The sequence below is a fragment of the Lemur catta genome, chromosome 14 (genome assembly GCF_020740605.2).
Source record: "Lemur catta isolate mLemCat1 chromosome 14, mLemCat1.pri, whole genome shotgun sequence".
NCBI classification, from domain to species: Eukaryota; Metazoa; Chordata; class Mammalia; order Primates; family Lemuridae; genus Lemur; species Lemur catta.
In genome coordinates, this window is record NC_059141.1 from 63168937 (window position 1) to 63196170 (window position 27234).

Sequence of the window (27234 nt, forward strand, 5' to 3'; positions counted from 1 at the left end):
GGGATGATTTCTGGGTAGCTGTGCCCTTACTGTGGCATAACTTCCAATTTTAGTTCCATCTCTTCGAGTCAGTTAACTTCATGTATTTAACACAGTGCTGTCGAGTAGACCTTTTTGCAGTGACGGAAATGTTCTTCTCTGTTGTCCATTGTGGTAGCCATTAGTCACGTGTAGCTATTGAGCGCTTGAAGTACGGCCAAGTGTAAATGTGGAACTGAGTTTTTAACTTAATTTAAATTTAAATAGCCATAGGTGACTGGTAACTAACCTGTTTGGCAGTATAGAGCTAATATTTATGTTTTTCCTGTTTAGGTACATTTTGATCCCTTAGATGTCTGTTTTCAGTTTTATTATCTCTTGAATTTAAGTCTACCTGAATGTTGGTGTTAGCAATGACGTGGAAACTTTGGAGATTCCTTCCTCGGGGGCTACTACTCAGTTGATAAGGAAACACAGCTAAATTTATCTCTGTATAACTGTAATTTCTATAGTAATAGTTCTGTCCTTAGATGCACAGAGTATATTTATAGTGTGATATTTTGGAGAAAAGTTACTGAGAAATCACCCTTTTGAATAGGAAAATATTAAATATGGCATGATTAATGCTATAATAAATTTAACTCTGTCCTTTACATATAGTATGCTTTAGTACATCGATGATGTATTTTTTACAAGTTATTTATAGGTGCCTACTGTTTATCCAATAAGTGAGTATTTCCGTTGTACTCTTGGAAAGTTTATGCTAGCGCCAAATGCGTTGTCATTACTTTTTCAGAAGCGGGGCCGTCCTGTCTTGGCAGCATGCTCATGCCTGTCCAGGAGACTGCTTGGGAAGAGCTCATCCGCACTGGCCAGATGACACCTTTTGGTACCCAGATCCCTCAGAAACAGGAGAAAAAGCCTAGAAAAATAATGCTCAATGAAGAATCTGGCTTTGAAAAATATTTGGCAGATCAAGCCAAGCTGTCTTTTGAAAGGAAGAAGCAAGCTTGTAATAAAAGAGCAGCTAGAAAAGTTCCAACTTCAGTCACGCCTGAGTTGAACCCAACACAAAACGACAGCAAACCAAACAAGAAAACCAAAGTTCTTTCTAAAACAGATAAGCGCTTGAAAAAGCACATCAAGAAACTCCAGAAGAGAGCTCTGCAGTTCCAGGGGAAAGTGGGATTGCCAAGGGGAAAGAAACCATGGGAGTCAGATGTGAGGTCAACGGCAGAGGGGGACTCTGAGAGTGAAGAGTCCGAGTACTTCCCCACTGAGGAGGAGGAGGAGGATGATGAGGCAGATTGGGCAGGGGCGGACCTGTCCAGAGATGGCACCGACTATGAGCTGGGGCCTGTGCTCAAGGGCCAGAAACGGCAGAAGAAAGTCTCAGTGCAGGAGATTGATGATGACTTTTTCCCGAGTTCCGGGGAAGAATCTGAAGCCACAGGAGGAGGAGGAGGAGGAGCAGGTCGGAAAGTAGCGAGATGCCAAGATGATGGAGATGAAGATTATTATAAGCAGCGGTTAAGGTCAGTCTGCAGGGATCGTAAACAGATTGCACTGCTTACTTGATTTGAGGCAGCAGGCTTGTTAATACTTAAGCAGTCTAGATCCAGCTTAATATGTTGGCATTCAGGCAGAGGTTGGACTTCCTATAGCCTTAGCCTGCTAGAACCAGCGAGAACCCTGGGTCCTTAATAGACCTGGCCCCAAATGCTTGTACATCTAGGTCTTTATATGGATTTGGAGGAAATTTAAGTTGAAAAGCTTAAGGGGAGGCTGGGGCAAGATGCGTACAAAGGACTGAGCATGAGGTGTGTGGCCTTCACACCCAGAGTTAAGTGTCATCCTGGAGTGTCAGGAAAAAGAAGAGTGAGATACGTCCTGTGTACTGGGTAGGAGTTTTTGCTTTTCCTTTTGAAGTGGGAAAGTAATTTTAGAGAACTTTCCTTCAAAAAAAGAGCTGAAGCTTGAGCTCACTTTCTTAAACCTTCCTTCCTTGTCTTGAAAAAATAGTTATCCACATAATTATAAATCATTGTCGTGCCAGAAGTGTACGTGGCATACCTTTCTCTTCATTGTCATTTTTAATGCTAGAGACTGACTTTGGCTTTTATCTCCATGACTTTGTCAGTATGTGATGCAAGTGGGATAAAAGGGAAAGTGAATGTGTGAAATGTGAAGTCAAGATTGTGTATCGGCATCTGTGTCTGTGAGCCAGGAAAAACGATCTGTGCACTGCGGGCCTCCCACAGTGTCCCACTGAACACCGAGTCTGTGTTAGTACAGCAGGAGGTCACAGGGGAGGAGGAATCTCATTGCTTTGTAAATATTTAATCGTGGGATGGCTTTTTCTCAGTCCTCAACAGTTTTCTTATTTTTCAAGGTGGGGAGATCTATTTTGTGGTATTTATTGTAGCTTTCTACTGGCCTACATGAATGAAGGTTGACCTGATATTTTTATTCTCTTGTTTGAGAACTGCTCATGGCCCATGTCCAGACTGCCAGGCAGCAGAGTTCTTTTAAAAAATAATTTGAGGCCCTGTAATGTAAATCCAGTTTGTTAGCACTGTTAAACTCACATTCTAGTAGCACTAGTAGCTGCTGCAACTATGTAGTAATACATAGTTGAGGAGTGGCTTATATTTGTCATTTCTCACTGAAACTTTAATCCCTGTGCATACTTAATATCTGTGAAGTTATTTGAGGAGTATCACTCAATACTCCTGAAAAGTGAGCAGTGTCAGTCTTTTTCTTAACGACTGTAGAGAGTTAATAAAAGTGTTAATCTCAACATATTGATTATAAATGGGGCAATATATATTCTTCCCATTAAATTGGGTCAATATTAAGTATATTTTAAATGTATCATTTTGATCAAGAGCAATTTATTTTGATTGAATTTTAAATGTGGGTTTAGTTTAATTTCATGGCAGTAAGTTTTTCTTAATAATGTTAAGATTGTAAAACAATTTATTACTTCCAAACCCATATCATAAGCCAATATTTTGCTAAAGTTACAGTAAAATCTCAAATGAATTTTAGAAATATCAGTAACTCTTAATTGCCACCAAAATACGATAGCTCTTAAAATTTTATAGCTATAGTTATTAAAGCTGTTAAACTGCAAATATCCACATTGAAATGTTTGTATTACATCTCCTTTGGTGCTGTTTGGATTGGGGGATGTTAAAAGAAAATAAAATGCTCAGGTTTGAGAAGCATATTAAGAACATTTTAGAACTGCCAGTCACTATATTTTGTTACTTGTTGCTGATCTTTGTAGATGGACTGGAATTGTAATGTATTCCTTTGAGGAAAGAAAAAGACCTTTAGGATTGCTTGTCTTAGTAATGGTTTGATAGTGGATGATCAGAATAAAGTTAGAAAAACATAGAAAATGAGTTAGAATTTAGAAATTGTACCCAGGCTAGACACCTTTTACTGAGGTTACAGCCTGTTAGTTATAACGCTCTTTTAAACTTGTGGGAGTGGGAGTGGGTGACTCCTAGACATCCCGTCTCCTTTATTCTCTCACCTTGAGAGTCACAAGCCTTGCCTTAGCTCTGGGTTTGTCCTAACTAGTGTCCTTGATGCTCAGTGGGAATTTCCTACCAAGCCTTTTCTACCTTTTCTGGAGCTGGGCAGTAGCACTCAGGATCCTGCTTTCTTTGATTTGGCCAAGACCTCAGCTCAATCTTTGATGTTTTAACCATTTTTTAAAGTGTATTTTCACTTTCCGCATGTTTATCCTGCCTTCTTCTGTGTACACATTGGGTGTGGAGGCTGGCTCCTCAGTTGATGTTCCCTGGCTTTCATATCCTTTCGTGTCACACAGGATAGATGAGCCACTGCTGAGAAGTAAATGTTCTGTCGGTTCTTATTCACGTCAGTGGTATGCAGGTCTTAGAAAACATACATTATTTTTTCATTTTAATTTTGTGCTACCAGGGCATGGCTCTTGATTGTGGGGTTTAGTGCTTTCTTAAAATATATTGCTGCTTTAGAAATTGCAAGCCTGGGAGCTCCAGGAGCCAAATAAAGACTTGATAGAACTAACACACCTTCAGTGTTTGAGTGATAAATGATCCTGGTGAGCACCTGCATGCCACTTACCTAGTCCAGGCTGTGCAGCCAAGACAGCCAGAGTGCCCAGAAGGCCAAACATTTCATGTACACCTTTCCCCTTCAGGGTGATGAAGATCGGGGCACTTGTCCCCAGTCTTTGTCACCTTGGTGGTGTTGATTCACTTCCCAGTTGACATATGAGGTCAACTCCGGTCACTTCATGTTTGCTTCCACGGCAGGAGTGCATGGAACCAGGGCTGGCTTCAAGAATTTCCGGCAAAGAATTTTCAGTCTGTTAGTGGGCATGGGCACAAATAGGTCCTAGCCAAGTGTGATGGGAACAATGGATTCAGACTGAGGTGTTTGGGGGAGACTGTGGTGGAAGTTCACCCAGTACAGGGCCTTGTCTACTGGGTAGTTCAGATGGATAGGGTTGATATGGACCTTATGATGTGAGTTAAAAGCTTTGCTCATTTGCCCCAAAACTTTGGGTGCGTCATTGAGAAGGAAGGAACTTGGTTTGCTTTGGAGGCACATTATTTCCTCAGGAGTCTCTGGATTGCCTTGGAGATTGGTGTGGTGGCCATGGTGTGCAGAGAGGCCCAGTTTCTAACCTTTCCCCTTTAGAACAGGGAGGACATGTGGATTTCACCTCAGCAGCCAGCTCTGATCTCTGGGGAGTCTGTTCAGGGGGAGATCGAGGCTCTATTTGGGTTGGCTGGGAAAGTCTGCCACAGGCCCTTCAAGATGTCTGTCTTGGGCATGGGGCGGGAGGACCAGCAGCATTTGTGCTAGGCATTTGCCAACCCTGAGAAAGTAAAACCAAAAATGTCCCCGACTCTGGCCTCTTTCCCCAGCAGTGGCCAGCACTGCCTGGTCAGGCTGTGGGACATAGATCAGGTTGCATCCTGAGTGAGAGGTCACACGTGCAAAGAAGTTTTGTCTCTCCTCAGTGGCAGTACTAAGGTTAGCATTTATCATTTGACTTAAACCCGTTCCTTAGGCTCTTGTTTCCATTTGCCAGCGGTTATCGTTTAAGTTGCGAACCTCGAACCTCACAGCCTGTACTTCCTTGGCAGTGAGCACAGACTAAAGCCGAGCTTCCAGCCCACAGCTGATGCTGTAGAACCACTGGGCACCCCACCGCGGAGATGCTAGCGTAAGGCCTATGGGGCAGTACTTTTAAAAAGCTTTCTCAGGTGATTCTGATGTACTGGTGGAAACTATTGGATGTATATGAGTCGATCTTAATTTTCCTTTCTGAGGCTGTAGTTTTTGGCTGATTTTGTTTATGTATCAGTTTCTCTAGACTCCTCTTCTATCTGCACAATTGTGTTTACATAGGAGGGGCCCTGGAGGGGAGCCTCAGCTAAGTGCTGTATGCCATGGGTGGTCTGGTTTTTCTCGGGCGCCTGCATCAGAATTGCTCGGGGAGCATCTGCAGCATGCAGGGGCCTGGGTTCCGGCCTGGAGAGCCGGAGGCGCAGTCAGGGTTGGGAGAAGCCAGGCACGGCGCTTGTGCTTTGCCTAAGCTCCCCTGATCCTGACCGGAGGTTGGTGGCATTCTTCACTGCCCTGAGCCCTTGTTTGGAAAGAACTATGTTCCCATTTAGGAGACCTTTGGGGCGATTGAAAGAATTGTTGGTAAGGATGTTGGCGTTTGAGAACATAATGCTTTTTTCTCTACTTAGCCCAAAGTCAGCAAATAATTGCCTCCGGGATAAATCCCCAACCCACCCCACCCCCAATCAGCAAAGACCATCAGAGCATTGAGAAGCAGACTCTTCAGCAGGTGGTGCCTGAGTCTTCTCAGATGACGCTGGGATAAGCTGCCGAGATCACAGCCTGAAACAGGTTTGAGTTGGTACCACCGATGCTTTGAAGGCTCCCCGCAACCCCACCTTTCAGCACTTCTGATGATTCCCTGTTGTTTTGACTGTGAAAATATGATATAATAAGATTTAAAAGACTACCTCTATTTTTTATGTTTCTCAGTGGCATTCCAGTCTTTGACCTTGTGCATACATATCTTTACATTGTTGTAATCATGGCCCTTCCAAGTTAATCAACTTGCCCACCCTCTCACTGTTCTTTTGTTTTGTTTCATTTTTGAGACAGAGTCTTGCTTTGTCATCCCGCTTAGAGTGCCGTGGCTTCAGCCTAGCTTATAGCAACCTCAAACTCCTGGGCTCAAGTGATCCTTCTGCCTCAGTCTGCCAAGTAGCTGGGACTACAGGTGTGCGCCATGACGCCTGGCTAGTTTTTTCTATTTTTAGTAGAAACAGGATCTCACTCTTGTTCAAGCGATCCTCTCGCCTCGGCCTCCCAGAGTGCTAGGATTACAGGCATGAGCCTCTGCGCCTGGCTCCCCTCTCACTGTTAAGAGGTAGAGCTGAGCTTGAAGTTGGGCAGGCCTGTGTGAATGTGTTTCTTTCCATTTGTGGGATGGGGTGGAAGGTGCAGTATCTAGGTATAACCACGGGGTGGTGCCAGGAATCAACACATAGCTGCCTCCACTTCCATGGACTGGAAGCCAAACCAAAAAGGCAAGCCTGGGATCTGGGAGTTGGATGAGGATTTGGGGAGATGGCTCAGGAGTCAAGGAGACCTGACAAGTATGGTGTGGATGGGGCTAGAATTTACCTCATGGTCTGATGTAACCTGAGCCTGTACTCTTGATCCCTGTTGATGTGCCCTGCACGATTGTGTGTTTTTAATACATTTTTGATCCTACAGGGATTTTTTATTGTGCCTCATTTTTTACTTTATTTTACATGAATAATTTTGAGTTAAAAAAGGCCGATAAAGACTCCACTCCTTTCATTGTCTTACGAAATGTCTTGTAATAGTCTCTCAGGCTTAATCATCTGGGAAAATAACATTCTTCCTTGTCTGCCCCCTTGAGCACTGGGCTTCTGTGCCAGGGGCCGGTTGGATCCTGGTTGGAGGTTTGGTTGTTCACATGCACAGTTCTGAGAAGGGGCAGGCTGTTGGCATTTCCGATGCTGAGAGGGATCTAGCCAGGTAGGATAAATGTTGCAGAGTCTTGTGGATTTGGAAAGTCGGAGGCCTCCGTGGCCTGAGCAAGGGTGGCATCAGGTGGGTCAGGGGGAGTGTGTACACACAAGGACAGCTACCAGGCTTACTGCTTCCCCTTATATGGGTTAATTGGTTTAATCCTCACACCCGCTAGGAGACAGGCCCTTGAGCCCAGAGAGATGAAGTCATTTGCCCCAGGCAGCAGTCGTGGAAGAGTCTGGAGAACAGGTCTGAAGGTGGTTTGGGGCTGTGAGAATGATCTGGCAGGTTGTTTTGCTGCAGTGGACACACACAAGCATTGCCTTGGTGACTGGTTTCTCCCCTCATTGATGGAGACCAACTCCATGCCACCTGGGTTGCCTATTCCTAGCCTGTAATGCTGCTAAGGGTCTCGCCTCCAGAACCACTGCTGTCCCAGTCTCTCTGCCTCCATGTTATTGTCTTCCTTGAGCCTGTGTCTTTTCCTTTTGCCTAAAGCCTGTTTGCACTGGGATGGTTCTGTCTGTCCTGTTGCATTCAGCAGTTTTACGCCATGCTTAAGCAAAGACCAACTTAAATTGTGGAGCTTGATTTGCCTGTACTTTTTTTTTAAATCCCCCCCCCAAAAAACTCTGAAAATCCAATTTAGTAAAAGTTTAATCTAGATTTGATCCAGAAACCTAAATGTAATAATTTGAAGAGTGTTCTTATTCTCCCTTTCTGGGAGTTCATTTCTTTTTCTAGAAATAAGCCCACGTCGTTGTTGTTGTTCTTCTTGTTCCTTTTTTCTTTTAGGAATCTATATTTGAAATTGAAAAAAAAAATTTACTTCTTTAAGGATGTTTTCTTAGGGAGCACATTGGCTTCTTTTAAATGACAAAGCTGAGACACAAATGAAGACTAATTCTGCTTCCTGTTCTGCACACACCTTTCATTCTCAGCTCCATGCATAAGTGCATAATTGTCCGCATCAGTCTTAATTTACTCTGTGAGATCTGTACTCCTAACTGAGGGTATTTCATCTACTCATGCGTGCCAATTAAGTCCAGCCAGATAGACCATAAAGAGGCAGATAAGAAAAGTAAAACACCGAGTACCTCAATTTAGCAAATTAGACTAATCTGTAAGGGATTCTTAGCTATCTGAAATGGAAAACCTATGGCACTACAGAAATGCAAACTATGTTAAATACCCAGCTTGGTGCCTGAATATATTTTAAAAAATCAAATTGTACTCATTGTGCTTCTGTTGTAGAATTTCTTTCATGGATATTGCAATAAGTGGAGAATGATCCTGGGTTGAAATTTCACTCTGTTAAGAATGACTTAACTGTGTGATGTGTGGCTTTTCCCTTGCAGACAATGCAGATTTAAACGGTTCTATGCTCAGTGACACTTGCAACAAAAATAAAAAGACAGAGCGGTAAGGTCAGTTTTGAATTTTAAGTACCTCTACAGGTGACTTCCATGAAGTTTTGGAGAGGGCATCTTCGTTTTATTAATATATGATCTCAGGCTACTAATATTTGATAGTTCCCATTAATAGGTTTATTTTGTCCCTTTTGAGGGTTGGTATAGGCAGTTATGTACATCAATTTGTCTGATATTAAATATTTCTTATGTGATTATTCAGCCCAGATTATCTGTAGTTAAAAGAACTGCTAAATTTATTTTACCGTTACGTGGAAAAGTTTGCAGGTGTCTAGTGGAGAGTGAGTTTTGTCTTATCTGCACAGTATTGATGTGAGGAAGGCGTTATTATCGTACAAAAATGAAGGCAGTCTTTCCCTTCTTTTAAAAACCTTGGCTCTGACATTTTTTAAGACAAAATTTGAAGTTTTAGAATTTGGTTTGCTCTTGTACAATTGTTTTCATTATGTGGCAATTAAAGAGGTGATTTTTGACCCTTTGGCTGGCGCTGTGAGGGAAGGGAGGTGGGTTTCTAGGGAGTTTGGAAAATACTTTTTGAGAGACAGTATTTTGGAACAGATGGGAGTATAGATGAGAACCTGATTATCTGAGTTTGAATCTTTACCTTAACTCATTGGAAATCTCGAGCAGCCTCCTTTATCTCTCCCTGTCTGCCTTGTTTTAGCTGTAAAACAAACAAACAAACAAAAAAGAATAACAATAGTTACTTTCATTGGGTTATTAGGGTTGAATGAATTAGTAACAATAAATATGAAATACTTAAAATAGTGCCTAACGCGCAGTGAGCATCAGTAACTGTCAGCTCTTAATGACTATTTGTTTTCTAACTCAACTTAAAAATATATATGTATGTATGTATGTATAGTTTCAAAACAAAACTTGTTCAGAGCTAGCCAGTTTTACTTAAGGAGGCAATAAATAGTGTAGGGGTTAGACATCACAGGCCATGGGATCAAAATGCCAAAGCCTCACCTCATAGTTAAGAGATCTCATGTCTCTCGTCTGTAAAATGGGATCATAGTAGTACCTTCTTCAAGGGTGCTAGGATTACAATAGATCATACACGTAAGATATTTGACATATATCAGTCACTCAGTAAATGTTAGCTGTTCTTGTTATTTACATGCTCACTAACTAAAAGAGTTATGAAAAGGATTTTGTCAAGCCAGTAAGATGCTTGAAAAGAGGATCTCTGAGGACCATGAAGAAGAGCTTGTAAATATTGATAGATAAGAAAAATGACCTCTTTTCTCAAATAAAAGGCAGTGGAACAATTGATATTGCAGGTTGACCATCCCTAATCTGAAAATCCAAAATCTTAAATGACCCGAAATTTGAAAATGTTTGAACACCAACATGATACCACAAGTGGAAAATTCCACACCTGACCTCATGTGACAGATCTCAGTCAAAATGCAGTCAAAACTGCTTCATGCACAAAATTATTAAATATATTGTAAAAAAATTACCTTAAAGCTATGTGTATAAAGTGTATATGAAACATAAATGAATTCGTTTTTAGACTGGGTCTCATCCCCCAGATATCTCATTATGTATATGCAAATATTCCAAAATCTGAAATCTGAAGCACTTCTAGTCCCAAGCATTTCAGGTAAGGGATGCTCAGCCTATAGTATGCATAGCCAGATCATCAGCTATGGTAAACTTTGTTTTGCTGATGTTATACTTTTTGTTCCTTTCATACATTTTTTGTTAAGATTAAGGCCCACTTAGTGATAAAATGCCTATAGGAATGTAAGTACATTATCAAGTTTGGAGATAAATAAAAAATTATTTCTCCTTTGAATACACTAGGGGGCACTAGACATCTTTCCAGGGGACAGACTTCACAACCTACTCCTTGGTTCTAAGTAGGTAGGTCAGGATTACACTGTGGTTCCTCACGGGTCTATTCTCAGGCAGATGTGTCAGATCTTTGTCTTGTATCTCTTCAGTGTGTTCTCTTATGGCCTGATTTCCAGACCCCGTGCTGCTCTGCGTGGTAGGATGTCATGACCAGGATGTCCTGTCGATCTTGACTGACCAGTGTGGCGTGGGGTAGCATGACGGTCTGCTGTGCTTGGGGGTGGAACTGGACTGCCTGCCTGCTCAAGATTGGAAGAGGTGTTTCATTATTTGTTTTTTAATTCACATTTAATCTGTAATTATCTAAAATTTCTTAGTTTTACTTTTTTGTGTAATCTCCTGCCAACAATTGTAAGATAGTATCTGATATTTATGTAGTTTCCAAAGCATGTTTTACATGTACTATCTCATTTAGTCCTCATAAGAACCCATTATTTGGCCCATTTTGTGGGCTAGGAGGCATATTCAGCAATGTTAAATGACATTTTCTAAAGTTTGGGCCTCCCCTTACCAGTTAAAGGGCCGTAATGCACCTCTTCTGCCTACCTCCAGTTTTCACTTCTCTGTGGGTGTCTTAAATGTGTATTTATTGCTGGGTTCTCTTCTTGTGGCCTCCTCCTGGTGTAGAGCCTGACAGGGGCTTTGGGAATTAGAATATGGCCCAATGAGTAACACACTTCATTTTATTTGGTTGCAGCTGTGCCTGTTACATGTATGGATTAAAGAAAAAAAATGAAGGAAGGAACATCGAAAAAATTACTTTCTTCCTAGTAATGTAAATATAGTTTAGGGCTATTTAAAATCCCCTTTTCCTATTATAAGAAGAATTCTTTCATAAGAACTTGGATCTTTTGCCTACCCTGTCCTACCTGGTCCTGGAAACTGCGGCCAAACCAGGGTTCCTGATTATTCTCTTCGGCTGGTGTGCGAGAACTAGTCTCGCTATAAAGTGGACTCACTGGTGAACCCAAAACATGGAGCTCAGACTTGAAAAAAACTTACACAATTTATATTTTGTTTATTTTTAAGTATTCAAAATAATGAGCTTCGCCTCTCCTCTTTTTTCTAAGATTCTAAATTAAGAATTTCTCTGACGTTGCATTTGCACTCTGTTGTGGGTCATTCTTTGCAGTGGACCTTAACCATGTTTATCCAGTGGATAGAACTAGGAGTAGAGCCTTAAAGTCATACAGGTAGAAGTATTAGGAAATGCAGCAGGAGGTAGGTCTAGATGAGATAGATCAGAAAGTTTCTAGAACCCATTTCTGGATAACCCACTTTGACCATTTTCAAGTCACACTTCTCTATTTCTGTGTCTTCCTTATCCCTAGCCCTATTCTGAACTTCCACCGTTCATATGCTCAGTACTTACTAAATGTCTGCCATGAGGAGGGCGTTCGCTTGATGGGTGCTATCCTAGAGATCCCAGGTGTGCCCAAGATGTCATGGCGTTGGGAGGGCCCTTGAAAGACAGGCTGCCTGAGGCTGGCTGGCCAGGGAAGGTTCCCCTGAGTGGGGGTGTTCTTTGAGTGAAGCTCTGAAGGGTCTGCTGAGTGTGTGGATGTGTGTGTTGAGGGGGGAGCCTGCGGGCAGTGCAGGACATGCAGGTGCACAGGGATGAGGCCGTGTGCCTGGTATGGCACAGTGGTAGATAGCTGTGTTTTTCCACCTAGGTATTTTGAACATCCTGGGAATACTGGAAATTCTTCTGAGATAAATTAACTTTAAATGGTGGCAGCTGGTTCTCAGGTGTATTCTTAGGGTTCCTCTATTGACAAGGCATGCCAGCAGGTTCCAGCTGGAGGATGCCTTGTTCCTGGTATAGTTCAACTGGTTATGCTGGGTCCGACGTGCTTCTGATAGATGATCATTGCAGTGTCAGCCCCAGGCCACACAGCCTGGGCCAGGTTCTCATTCCAGCATGAGTGTAGGGAAGCTGGGAGTGTTTTCTCTGCCTGCATCTGACTGGGATTGTAGGTTTATGTTTGTTCCTGGCTTCTCTTGTAAGTGGCTGTCAGTGGAGTCGATGGCAGGCTGAATCTGGCAATCGTGTGAGGGGTTGGAAACTTGGCCAGTGAACACCATGCCCACTTCGTTTTATGTGGCTGCAGCTGTGACTATTACATGCGTGGATTTTTTAAAATGAGAGGATAGAGAACATGAGAAAGTGATTTCTTTTCTAAAAAGGTAAATGTTGGACTAGTTAATGCCCCCTTCTGCTTTTTCTTAGTTAACTGCCCTATTTATGGAGATAACTGAATTTAAATTTGGGGGCCATTTCTAATTCTTAAGATTTCAGCTCACTTGGGCCCAGATCTTAACTTTGACCCACTCCTAACCAATTTTAAGTCATCTGTAGCTATTTTTGTTACTATCATATAAAAGACTATCATACTCATGACAGTTTACTGTTTACAAATTCATGACAGAACTTTTAAATTGGGATATTCCAGCAAGTGCCTTCTGAAGGCCAGATGTCTTTACCGATATGGTGATCGTACCATTCATAATAATTTACTGAGCATCCATTTGGTAAACTGTCACAGTTTTTGTTCAAAGATAAATGTTCATGTATTTCTGTGAAACATTCATGGTGCATTACATTATCACATGCTGATCATATTGGGCCATATATGTGTGTGTGTATATATATATGTATATATATGTATCTATCTAGTTTCCTCCGCTTTAAGTGAACATAGTAGTAGTATCTGCTGTAGGGTGGTTGTCAGGATTTCAGTAAGTGTATATGATTATAATACTATATTCATTAAGCATTTCTTATCTTCTAGTCTCTTTGGTAAGTGCTTTACACGGGACACCTCATTTAATCCTTCCCAAACCCAGTGAAGGTAGGTGCTGTTGTTCCCGCAGTCTCACAGTGGAGGAAACTTAGATGCTGATGAAGTTAAGCTACTTGTTGAGGGTTGAAGAGCTAATAAATGACACTAGGATTTGACTCTAGCAGTCTGAGCCCAGACTTTTGTGAGAGGCCTGCATCGCTCTATATGTCAAACCCAGTGTGTTCATAGCACAGAATCCCGCTTTGCATCTGCTGGCCAGACAGACTGCACAGCCTGCCGGGCTACGGGACAGGCTGGTTAAACACGCTAAAGAGAGCACCTTTGAGGTTCTTGGCAGTATCCAGGATGGGGAAGGCATGTTTCTGTGTGCAGATGAACTCACCTCTCCATGCCCCCAGTGTGCTGTGCCCTCCCGTACTTGCTGTAGACCAGCACCTTCATGCTGTGCTGCTTCCGTGGCCCTCGTCAGATGGTCAGGTCTTTTGGCTGCAAGCCACATGAGGAAGTATTGCTTATGTAACAGAAGAATCTCTTAGCCAGAGCCACATATGCATGTGGTTTTATAACCCTGGTGTTTTCTGTCTTTATTATGTGTATATGATTCTACTGGGGCAATTTGTCTTCACAATGATACAAATACTTGTAGCAATAATGATTTTTCCCCACCACCTTTAGTCATCCTTTAGCCAAACTGAATAAATGTTTGGCCCTTTTCATCTTTCTTTATGAAGCGGAAGGCGCTGGAATGCAATCATTTCTGTAGTGGCTTATGTGGTTTCCTAGGTGCTGAGTTCTGTGGTGACATGATGCCTGTATATTTTAGGAGGCGGGGAGGAGGAGGAAGCTGAAACCCTGTCTATGCAGTTTGATGTGGTGGGAAATTTAACAGCCACAAAGATTTACTGGCTAAGCCTAAGGAAATAGCCATTGTCTATCAATGAAGTTTAATATCTGTTACTACTGTATGTAAAATATTTAATGATCTTGTTGTGCCAAACTTTTAAAGCGCATATTTTCTGGTGTTTTTATTTTTCTTCTTGTAAAATTACCTTTGAGAAATTGCAAAAATGAAGTGTTTTCAAGTGGCTGTGACAGTTTTCATGATTTTTCCAAGTTTCACATTGTCAACAAATTTGCTAAATTCAAATATCCTTTTTTTAATGCAGACGTTTGGTTCTGGGTTCAGAGGGTAGGATTTGGATACTGAGGAATATCTTACCTGAAACTGCTTGATTGCTAAGTTTCAGAGTGAGTAGCAAGAGTTCAGATGTGTGCATCAAATTCTAGCACTGTGGGAGGCCGAGGCGGGAGGATCGCTCGAGGTCAGGAGTTCGAGACCAGTCTGAGCAAGAGCGAGACCTCGTCTCTACTAAAAATAGAAAGAAACGATCTGGACAGCTAAATATATGTAGAAAAAAATTAGCTGGGCATGGTGGCGCATGCCTGTAGTCCCAGCTACTCGGGAGGCTGAGGCAGGAGGATCACTTGAGTCCAGGAGTTTGAAGTTACTGTGAGCTTGACGCCACGGCACTCTAGCCCGGGCAACGGAGTGAGACTCTGTCTCAAAAAAAAAAAAAAAAAAAAAAAACCAGATATGTGCATCCGGAGGATGTGTATGCATCTTTTCAGTTTCTAAGTTCTGATAGTAAGGAATACCTGCATGCCAGGGTTTCTCAGCTTCAGCACTATTGACATTCGAGACTAGATAGCTTTTTACTTGAGGGGAAGGGGCCAACCTGTGTGTTGTAGGATATTTGGCAGCATCCTTGGACTCCACCTGCAGGATGCTAGTAGTAGTTTGTCCCCAGACTCAGTCGCAGTTGTAACAACCAAGAATGTCTCCAGGCATTGTCAAGTTACCTTGGGGGGGGGGGTGCTGTGGGGGCAAAATTGCCATTGCTGTACAGCACTGCACTTAACAGAACTTGTAAATGACATGAAACCCAGAAGACTGTTATAGCCACCTAGAGATACTTCATTTGGTCAGTTGTGTGGAGATAATTTTTAAGGGAGAAAAATACTAATAGAAGAAGAGATTGCCTTTAGAAGTTAAGCACAAAAAAGGACATTAAATTTTTATATAAAAAGAGTATCACATATTAAACCTTATGGTTAGATGATATCCATTTCCTTAGACTTGGCCATGTATTGCCTCTTCCATTTGCTGTTCTTCTCTGGAAATTACCAACAGTGCTTCATTGATCTTATTGATACATTCTCTTACTATGCTGCAGTGCAGTTTCAAATCACCAACTAGTGCTTTCTTATTGATCACAAATAAATTTCAGCTACTCCTTCCTTTTGTTACTTTGAAGAGCTGAAATTTTCAGCAAGGCAAGAATTTATCAGAGGATGTGCTTTATGATCCACCAGCAGCTACCTGGAGGAGGTTGCCTGTCACTCTGGCGCTGGGCCTCTGCTGGTTTTTCAGTGGATGCTAGAAAATATACCATGCCTCTAACCAGGCAGGGTGTGCAGTATTATCTTCATTTTCTCTCTTGCCTTCCCTCAGACATTCTCTGTTATTCTTGCATAGTCAGTGACAAATAAATGCCTTTTTCTATATGTTGCTGCTCTCATTCCCTTGCTGTGAGCTTTTTAGTTTGAAGGCATTTATCTGTTTTATCGTCTCATTCCATTTCCGCCATTTTGTGAAATTCAGAGTGTCATTTGTATGCATGCTGAAAAAAGTCATCCTTTTATTTTCCAAGTGAATAGAATTTGAGGCTGTTGACTTTCATATTTTTTTTAAACTTATGACACTAGGGTCCATTATAGTTGTATAGTTGTATGAATGCATTATGGTTAGGGGCTGCATCTTCCCCACAACCTTGATGTGTTGCTAAGACTTTTAGATGTTTATATGACCAACATTTCTCCTGTTAAATGTACATGGTGACTCCCTTCTGAAATATAAACGCTCATTTTATATCTGAAAAGCATCATGTTACTAAATTCATAACTTAGACTTTATTCAGTGAACACATTTTTTTCTCAGTGGTATAACTATCAGTACTTTTATATTGTTGATGTCTCCCCTAGTAGGGTAATCAGTAATGTGGATCTGATACAGTGGTTTTGACCAAAAAGTTGCTTTATGTCCAAGGTACTATGCTGTTTTATGCTATGACTATCTTGAGCACAGAAATAGTAATAGTAAATAAAATCTATTTTTATTACACTGTATTGTTTTGGAGATACGTTAGTTATGTTGAAATTTTTCCTGAATCTTTTATAGAGCTAAGTTCATATATCTTAGGAACTAGCAGAGAAATTTCTCTCTTAGGGTATGCCAGAAGAGGAACAAGTAGTTTTGATAATGAAATGAGACCTTACAGAAATGTTTCTAGAGCAGCTATAACAATTCAAACAAGAAATGAATTGGGAAGGCAGGAAGAGAGAACTGTTTTTCTTTTTTGAATATTAGTGTTTCGGATAATGATGGCAGCAGAAACCTGAAAGACCATTCTGATTTGCCTGTTGTTTCCTGTGCATGATCTGGAACTATATATTTTAATCTGTCTTGTACCCAAAATAACAGAAATATGATTTTTATTTTCATTGTAGGAGATGGAATAAATTGAGACTGCAGGACAAAGAGAAGCGTCTGAAACTAGGAGACGATTCTGAGGAAAGTGATGCCGAGTTCGATGAAGGTTTTAAAGTGCCGGGCTTTCTGTTCAAAAAGCTTTTCAAGTATGTGCCATGTGATCAGTTCTTTATATTTGTCATCAAGCCATTATGTGCAAATTAATATTTTAGGAATTACACAGTAGTTACCTGTAGGCCCTTAACGTACTGGCAGCAATTTATTGCAAAAACAGACACTGTCAAATGAAATTTTAGCCACATGCTGTTCATTAAAATTAGATGATAATAAATTGACTAAAGTGCACATTGGGTATGCTTGTGAACTGATGAATCTGTATGGACCTATCTCAGCAGACTAAAAGCAGCACATTTAAAAGCCATCTGTGTATAATTATTTTTTGTTCTTAGTAATTTTAAGGTGCCAAACTTGTATCAGATTAATTTAATATATTAAAATTAATATTGGGGAGGGTTTGTGTTTTTTTTACTTCTATAGGGAAGTAAAAAACTTGAGATTATTTTCTGAGTGTCTTGTGTTGTACCTGAGGGTATAATACGTTCGAGCCTACCAAATGTACATCTAAATATTTTATGTAGATGTCGTTCTGATGTCAAAAGAGAAGATACAGGCAACACCTTGAGGATTAAGTTGCTATTTGAAGCTGCCTACGTTTCTTATGTAAAGTGGCCAAGTGTTACAGATGACCGGATGCTGCCTGGTCGACAGATGCAGGCTCACGGTCTGGAAGGGCTGGCCAGTCTCCTGTGATGAATGGAGATACTGAGGAGCATTTTCAGTCTCATCCCTCCAGGGATTTACTTAACAAGATGCTTTAGGAAGGCTTCTTAGATGCATGTAGGAAGTTAAACCATTAAATAGCTTCTCTAGGACTCTTTTGTATCATCAGTTTGTAGTTGGGAGCAGGATGCAGACTTCTTTCTTTGAGATGATTAAGTTTAATCTCCTTCATAGATTCAGCTGTCAGCCATGTCCTAAACTTGTGGAGGAAGTCTACTTAAAAACAACGTGCTCTTTGTATTTCCTCTCAAGGAGCTTATATTAAATATTATAGTTTTAATTTTTCTCTCTCTGGGGAGGGTAGAGGGGTGAAGAGTAGTTATTTTAACCTCTTAAACATATAGGAAGCCATATCCTAAAGGTGTGAAGTGACATGGCTGGATTGCTACAGCTGGGCAGAGGAAGAACTAACTATGCAGAAGGTAAAAGCTGAATTTCTAGTGATTTTTGCAGATAAAATAGCCCAGAGAGGTGGCTACGTTGTTTATTGCTTCTCCCAAATGAAAATTAACTAGGGAAAGGTAAATAAAGACAACATTTATTGGCAACTCTTTTCATTTTCTGTAAAGTGATTGCTTATCAAGGAATAGGCCAAATAGTATCAGTGTTGAACTAGCAAAAGGATTACCCAATTATAGATTAAATTGATTTCACAGAGGCACAGTACTTCTGCATGTACAGGAAGTGATACAGCGAACATCCTCAAGGGTCAAGTGTGCATTTATGTATAAATGTCAGATTTTCTAGCAAAGAAATCTCACAGTTAATAGAACCAAACTTTGCTTACTACGAGTGTATAGGATTCAGTGTATTGATAATTAACTCTATACTAGTTAATATAAATAAATGTTTTTTTAATTAATTGCATATTCTTGGAAAGTATTTTGTTTTTATCTCTACAATAACCAGGATTTTAAATATTTTATAGATGTCATAAAAATTCTGTTCCTTTTCTTTGGATGTATGAAAAAAATTAATAGAATTGATAGAGTCTCCATTTTTCTTTTATGATGAAGTTTTAGCCAGCCAATTTAATTTTAAACTGTAGAGATATTTTTCTTTTTTTACTGTATTTACTGCACTCTGTGGAATTGAATTAACAGGGCATATAGTTGTACACAAGGGAGTTAGAAGGTACAATTAGCCATTTAAGTGCTATTTTCTGCAAGATAATGTTTAACTTTTAAATTGGTTTTGAAAGTTTGCCCAGCGAATGCATTGGTCTGTATAATTTAGCAGTCAAATGACAAACATCATTCTTTTGACCTTACTTTCAGCCACACTAGTAAGTGCAGTCTTGGGTTAGTGTGACAATGCAAGGTACACCAATTATCCGTGGTCATGTTGTGATGCTTCAGTCTCCTGGGGATAACAGGATATAATAATTTCCTTATTGTTGTACAATAGTTTATACAAATCTTTAACTTTTCCTAAGGAATAGGGCCTTCATGTGTTATGGGTGGAAAGAAAGAGCCCCTCTTTGCCATCTTTGTACACTGTCCCTAGTTTTGAGGATTTCCATGTAGAGATATGACTTACAGGACTGCTTAGTAAATATTTTTTTAAATCATTTTTTTAGTGGTAATCATCTTCTTGTGAACACAAAATCATGTGCTGTTTGAAGCCAGTGGAGATGAGATTTGTAGACGAGGAAACACCCGGAATACTGTTACTGCCTCTCCTGGGTCACATCGAATCCAGATGTCCCAATTCCCTCCCCAACTCCTGGGATACCATACTGGTTACCATTCCTTTCAGAATTTCTCAATTGCTCCTTTCCAGATTCTCCTCACTTTAATTAAGTGGATTGCCCCAAAGACAGTTGTTGGACCCGTGTTGGAAGTGGGCGGTGTGATGTAGTGGTAAAACGCCAACATGGTCACTGGGAGGTTTTTGGTCCCTGCCTAGAAGGAATTGGTCCCATAGTCGTTCTGTACCTCAGTAAAAGGAGGTTAATTGACCAGAATTTAGTGATTCTAGAAACTGATTACACATTAGTTTTTTTGCAGAGCTTTTGGGAGTATGTCTTTTTCAAAAGCTGAGATCATATATTATAAGTAGTAGTGGCTATGGCTAGAGTCTGACTTTTAGAATTGCTTTGCAAAAGACTGGGGGAAAGTTAATTAGGACGTATTTGTGGAGAGGAAATTAAAATCAGTTCAGCAAGAACCCTAGTCCAAAATGAGATTTTAGATAGACATACCAAGTACCAAATAGTAAATATTTGGACAGCAAAACAACAACAAAACCACCTTTTTAAAGGTGAGTTAAAGGTGAAGTAACAAGGCAACTCAGCCTTGGTATTCTCTTTGGGAAAAAAAAAAATCCTTCGGCTTTCATTGGTGGTTTTTGCTTTAGATTTTTTAACCTGGCGTACAATCTTCACACCATTCCTCCTAGAAATGTTTTTTGCATTGTTCCGTTTTAAACTTCATTTTTAGGTTACAGACTAAACATGACATTGATGGAGAAAGGAAGATACCAATTCCTACTTTTGGTTGGAAGAGGGAGGGGATATATTCTTTCTCTTTGACCTGTATTCTTTATTTAAAATCTTCATAGCTAAGGTCTTTTTGTACCGATGGTAAAATTCCCGAATCAATTTCTGCTTTCAAACATTGAAAAGACCTTTTGTACTGTTGAGTCTTTAAACTATTCTTTTTTGCTTCTGCTAGTAATATGACAGAATCATCTGTTATGCACTAATTTTGAGAGCAGCCCTATTATTTACACTTGTTTATGGCTTTAAAATGTAATTTAATTTTTCCTATAAAAAGATAGTATGATTACCAAGTGACGTTTCAACAGTATAAGTTGTAAATTGTGGTGGTCTGCTTCCTGCTTTTTTGATGCAGTTGAGATTGAAAAAATAAATGTTAATGCCTTTTTTTGTGGAAAAATTAATGGAGCTTTATATACAAAAAAATTTGGGATTTTTTTCCCAGAAAGAGAGTGAATAAAAGATAATAAGTTTATGCTTGTTTACCAAGCTATTTCTAATGTTGAAAAAGAAATGAGATAGTCCCTAATTACCCTATCTATCAGTTTAATTAGAAATGTGTTAACGTTCTGTAAAGAAAAATTTGTGATTTTATGCCTAGGTGATCAAAAATGTATGACCTTATAAATATAATCCTCATGTAAAACACACATGTGGCATGTTTCTCTGACTGGTACTAGAACCTAGCCAAATGATTAATTCATGAGTACTTTCTGTTACGATCTGTATTATCCACGATTTGCCATTTTCTCTTTTCTTGTTGGTGTTTGTTGTCGTAGGTACCAGCAGACAGGTGTTAGGTGGCTGTGGGAATTGCACTGCCAGCAGGCAGGAGGAATTCTGGGAGACGAAATGGGATTGGGCAAGACCATCCAGATAATTGCCTTCTTGGCAGGTCTGAGCTACAGCAAGATCAGGACTCGCGGTTCAAATTACAGGCAAGTGCTCCTCTGCAGACTGTCAGTCTGTGGAGCTCAATTAATATTTCATCAGATGTATTGCTGTGGAGGAGGGTCTTGTGAATTATTGATGACATTTCAATTACAATATTCCTTTAATTCTTTTAGTGGGGGACATCAAAGGAAAAATTTTACGAGACAATGGAGCTGTAGGGCAGGAGAAATTAAACATGTAACACTTTTAATGAATTCCAGGCATTGATGCTTCATTTTGCAGATGAGCCCCACTAGATATTTTGGGTCAATACGATGTCTAAGGTTAGCTTCTACAAATGGATTGTTTACAAACTCAATTATGTTAATATCAATAGTTTACACAATATAGAATTTTAAATTAGACATAATACGTTTAGTTCCATTTATTAAATTTTATATTAAAATATTTGTTCTGGCAGGAGACCAGGTAAGCATTACAGTAAATACAAAGTGTATTCATGGGGAAAGTTGGAGCTTTGAAGAAGACATTCTCCCTAATTTCCTTTATAATCATTGTGCATGATAGCATTTATAGACAGCTTGCTCTCTTTTTTTTTTTTTTTGAATGAAGTTACTTGTCTGCTTGCTGTGCTTTCTGCCCACCTTCAGTCTACGAATTTTATATAAATTCTAAGGCCAAAACCTAAATGACTGTCTAAAATGATAGAAAACTATCATTTAGATTTTAATCTTTGTTCTCTATAGAAATTTAAACTATTAAAGTTTTAATATTCTCAAAAAAAAGGATTAATCTGTTTGGTATGGGAGGACAGAAATACTTTATCTTGAAATAAAATACTGAGCATTTCCATATTTAAGCCGCAAATTGACTACAGAAATCAGTATTGGTAAAAATATTGTTAAGTAAATTAATGCAGGATATTTAATCTTGAACCCAGATAATCCAAGAATGCCTCGTGTTTCAGTAGGTTTATCTAATGAATAAGAGCAAGATATGTACTAGATGGTTACGTCCTGGAAACTTCAGACACTCACTACGTATGATTTGGCCATGCCTTTAAAATAGTGTCAACATAAAAAAATTAAATAAATAATAAATAAAATAAAAGTGTCGATGTGCCTGAAGTCAGCAACTGCAGAAAGTTACTGTCTGTACTCTATTTCACTGGCAGAGAAATGTTCAGTAGAGAGCCAAATATGAACTGTAAACTGTTGAGTCAAGAACTTTTTTTTATTCTTAATAGTTTAGTGCTTTGTTTTCATTTCTTTCTCTTTCATTAATTTAGCAGATCAGCACTTCTTGTGAGGAGTGTTTGAAGTTTTAGAATATTTTAGAATACCAGTTGTATTTAGTCAATAAGCAGAGGATTTTCTTCAAATATTAGAATTCTATTACGTTTTGCCTGGAAGCATGTGAAAACATTCCAGCCCAAGGCAAAACTCAAAGTTGAAAATGGGCATTTAGTGTTTCCTTAACTGTGAATGTCACTAGTTTAGCATTTTAAAACATGCTTTCTCTATGCTAAATAAGCTCTTTGGTTGGCTTGGTCTCTGCAACTGTATTGTGTTTTTTGATAACTAGAATGCCCTGAACTGTCCCAAATGGTTTCTAGGACTGCATTTGTTTCCTTAAATGATTTCTGGGATTTTGTTATTTTTCACCTCTTATCTTCCCTTCCCTTCCTCTAATCCTGAAACCTGTATGGAGTCTCATACTCTGGTCCTAGAAAATCTAAAGTTATCCCTGCAGTGCAGTTTCGATCTAAAAATTAAAATATACTCTCTTGAGTGGTGGCAGTCCTACTAGAAGTGAACTCAGGGCTAATAATGAGCAGCAACTGTAATCAATTAACTATCAATGCTCATATCCTCTTTCCTATAATGAAATAGTGTGGCATATTGGACTATAGCCCAGATCGTCTTTATTAAAATAGTACTGGTAGAAGTGGCTTTCAAGAACGTGGTAATGTATCAGCTGAGCAACTGGGCTCTCCGTGAAAAGAGGTGCATTGAGGAGATCGGTCCCCTCTGCCTTACGTGTCCCAGAGCAAATTGCACAGCATTTTTCTAGCAATTTTATAATATGTCCTCCTCTGAAACGAGATGAACGTGGGAGTTGTCCTCTATGTTTATTTCCTAAAGAAAAATAGTCAGCACTTGAGGTCAAGTTAAATTCTGTGTGAGCTGGTATTGCTTCACTGGCTATGTACATTTCCTCTGAACTCTTGCAAACTAGATTTTTGGGCCCTAATTTGAAATGGTTTCATGTTGTAATTTTAAGGTCCATGAACTTTGAAAATGAAGAAGTTTAAGTCTCTGTGATACCAAGAAACTTCATGGTAAAAGAAGTTTGGTTTGTTGTTGTTTTAAATGTGTGTTGTATTTTTGTTTGTTTTTAAAAGAGGAAGAAGCACATTACATGTGGTTAATAAAAATCTGTACTGATGGTTGTGTTCCCAGTTCATATGGGACACCCGACCCTCTTTTTACTTTGCCGTTCATATTGTAGTGATAGACCCGTGAATTTTATGATGGAGAGGAAATACGAAGTCTGTCCAGCCATAAAGGTCTCCATGTTTCATATGAGCTGGATACTTTCCGGACATGCCTTGTAAATTAATCTTTCAAACTTCAGTTAAAACTTTAAAGTCTTTCATTTAGTTAATTTCTAATTATGAATAAATATCCTGAAAAAGTTAAACTTTCAAGGGTTAATATTTTACGTTATAAAAATTCCTAGTAAATTCTAGGTATGACTGGCAGGTTTCCATCCTGTTGGTTGAAATATTTGACCATGGAAGTATTGGCTTGCCCGAAATTCATTAGGTAATCAGTAATAACCAAAGATGAAAGGAATTGTAGTCTGTTTGGTAATTGATGCTAATCATTCTAGTACATTTAGCCATTTCTTATGCTCATCTCACTGGTACTGAGGGTTGGAAAAGGGTGGTTCAGTTGATGTGCTTGTTAATGGATTTGATTGCCCCTAGATTACAACTCAGCATGAAAACCTCCATGTTCTTCTAACAGAGGGCGGCGAATGGCAGAAATTCAAGGGCATAATAATGCCAGATAGATGGCAGCCAGGTGAACATATTAGCCTTAAATGACAAAGTGTGATTCATCAGTGTAGTAGTTTGCAGGAGGCATATTATAAAAGAGAAAAGAAAATGCTGAGTAACCTGTAAAAGCTTATGTATTTATGCTTATTTGAGTATGAGTTTGTTTTTAAATATTGTAGACAGCTTTTGATTGGTTGTTTCCTAATCCCTGCTAAGTGCATATTGATGATAACTCTCTTTTATTCCCCATGGAGGATTGAAAGAAGCTGATGTATTTAATCCTTTTAGAAAGGAATACTGTCATGGAAGGGGCCAGAGCAGAGTCCTTTTCTCCCCAGGGAACTTGAGAGCACCTGCCCAGGCCATGCCCTTGGTGAGGAGCGCAGCTTAGAAATTCTGTAGGAAGTGTCAGAGTCTGTTGTAGCCTCTGGCTTTTGTTGTCTGACCCTTTCCAACCCATTGAGGGGCAGGGCAGTGACTGCCTGTAGCTGGAGGCAGGGAGGGTTTCAAAGTGGACGGACAGAAGCATTTTGTCATGTTAGAACGTAAGAGCAGGCCTCATTTAAGTTAGGCCTTGGCCAGAATCTCATTGCTTTTCTGTTAGAATTATAAGTTATCTTTCAGTTAGGTAGAAAATGATTTTTAATATTTCAAGCACTGTATGATTTACTCTTATTTATAACAATTGTTTTAAGTGTAGGGGAATCATTTATTGAGCTATAGCAAGAAAATAAAAATCACTTATGATCTCCTAACTCAGAAATAATCTCTTTTAGCATTTGACATATTTTCTACCAGTTTTAAAAAAAGTTTTCATGTAATAAAGCCAATATTCATTAATAACCTGCTGTAAGCTAGGCATTGAGATCATTTGAAGAAGAGATTATCCCTGCTCTCACAGAGCTTAGGAAGGATCTAACAGTTACAATAAGGGTGATACATGTTACGACAGGGTTGGTAGGGGGTGTACTGAGGAAGGATTCTTAACTTGAGAGAAAGGGACAGGGAAGGCTCTGTCAGGAAGCTGAGGTCTGAAGGACAAGTAGAAGGTGGCTGGGAGGGATTAGAAGACAAATGGAAAAGGTGAAGGTCATGTCAGAGGGGTATGCACCATGTGGGAACCGAAGGCAGTTCAGGCTGGTGGGGTGCTGACCACAGGAGCAGGTGTTGGGATGGCAGCATGAGAGAGGCGAGGCTAGAGAGGTCAGTCCTCGTGGCCTTGGAGGCCAGGTCCACATGTTTAGACTCTGTCCCAAGAAGCAGGGGGCAGCCATTGAAGGTTTTGAAGTGACGGGATGAGACATTCAGATTTTGCATTTTGAAATGATCATGCTGCAAGGTGCAGTAACTCAGATGAGAGACGAGAGTGGCTGGAACTGGAGTTCCAGAGGGAGAGATGTGGCGGCTTTGAGAGGAATCAGGAAGTAGCGGTGGAGAGCAAGTGGGCCTGCTTGAACTCAAGGCTCAGATTTCCAGTTTGGGCGCCTGGACAGTGGGTGACGATTCTGCCCACTGGATTGGAACATGGGGAGGGTGGTGTATGGTGCTGTGGGACATTCGAGGCAGCAGTGAGATATTTGGCATATGGTGGCTTGGAGTTCAGGAAAGAGATCTGGCTGGAGGCCTGATCTGGCATTATCAGCACCTAGAGAGAACTGAAGTTGGGAGAAGTAGTGAGATAGCATGGGGTAGTGTGTACAGTGGAGTAATAACGCATGTGTATTTCACTTCAAGCATTGCACATCTTTGTTGGGCAGGAAAAGGGAGGGGAGGAGAGGGGAAGAATGACAGTGTACCAAGTGCAGGGACTCTGCTCCAGGTGAGTAAGAGGCAGGTGTGTGGGCCTCTGGTCCCCTGGGTCAGTCTTGTTTCCCAGGTGCTTCTTGTAACATGAGCCGAGCATGAGTCTATTGGTGAAGAGGTTGCCACAGTTAGTTTTGACTTATGCTTAATTTTCATCTTATGCCCTGACTATTCCCCAGCCCCTAGCAAGACTAAAGATGACATGGCTGCAGTAATGGGAGCCTTGATGTTGTGGGGGTGTGAGCTCCAGAGATTAGGTAAAGGGATTGGTCTCAGACAAGAAAAGGGACACTTGTTCCCTTGTCCTAGGAGAGCAGGGTGGGTGCAGATGTAGACAGGGACCTACAGTGTAGAATGTATCAGGGTATTGGACTACAAGTAAATGAAACCTGGCCTCAAATTGGGTTAAACGTTCACAAAATGTATGGTACGCTTAGAAACTTGCAGAGGGGAGGCTGTGGACGCAGCATGATCAGCAGCTCAGTGATGTCATCAGGGACACAGAGACTTGAGTTTTCTCCTAAGGCGAAGTCTCCTTGTGATCATTAAATCTCCTCACTACGGCAGCCCAGTTGCCCGATGGCTGTTGGGCTGTACATGCAGCAGGAGAGACCAAGAGAGAAAACTCTTCCCCCAACGTAGATAGAGTGTAAGGCCTTCCTTACTAAGTTGGTCAGTCTGGCCAGGCCACTACCTGTGAGAGCTGCAGGGGAGTACTGAGCACTGAGGGGCCCTAGGTGAACCAGGATTCCCATTCACAGCTGGACAGGGGTCAGAGTCCCATAAAGTATGTGTCTGTGGGAAGGAAGAGGGAGGGGCCCCTGCCCAAAACTGTGACTCTGTGAGGAAGGAGGAAGAGGAGAAAGGGATGTTGAGACAGTGGCCACGATCAGTCTTCCAGCCTGCCTAGGTCTAAGGGAATTGGGGTGATTCCATAAGTAATTTTGGTTTTTAAAACACTTATTATAAGGATTTTTTCAGGTTATTAAATATTCTTCAAAAACTATTTTAATGATTCTATGATATTCCATCTTATTTAACAGACTCTTACAGTATTTTCTGTTTGGCACTGTTCTAAGCCCTTTACAGATGTTAGCTGAGTTAATCTTCATAATAACCCTATAAACTATTATTATTCCCACTTGAAGATGAGAGACTGAGGTTCAGAGAGGTAAAATAATGTGCCTGAGATCACACAGTTAGTGTGTGTAGAATCGGGATTCAGACCCAGGTAGGGCCCCCAACCATTGGCATGTGCCGTTAAAGAAATGGAACAGCTATTCGACATTCATCTATGGATGTAGGTAGCATCCACTTTTTCCACAGCGCAAATAATGCTCCAGTGGGTCTCCTGGTCCATAAGTGCTTGTGTTGGGATCACTGGGTCACCGTGCGGCTGCTGCTGAGGCCCT

The 27234-nt window shown here is 40.4% G+C and overlaps 1 protein-coding gene across 2 annotated transcripts in view; it reads left to right on the forward strand.

Moving 5' to 3' along the window:
• The window catches only part of ERCC6 (ERCC excision repair 6, chromatin remodeling factor), a 74875-nt gene that overhangs the window by 13126 nt on the left and 34515 nt on the right, over positions 1–27234 (forward strand). For both annotated transcript variants that reach the window (XM_045567837.1, XM_045567838.1), the window contains 3 exons: positions 776–1514; positions 16739–16867; positions 20841–20999. In XM_045567837.1, the coding sequence (XP_045423793.1) occupies positions 776–1514; positions 16739–16867; positions 20841–20999 (1027 nt within the window). The remainder of the gene's footprint in view (positions 1–775; positions 1515–16738; positions 16868–20840; positions 21000–27234) is intronic.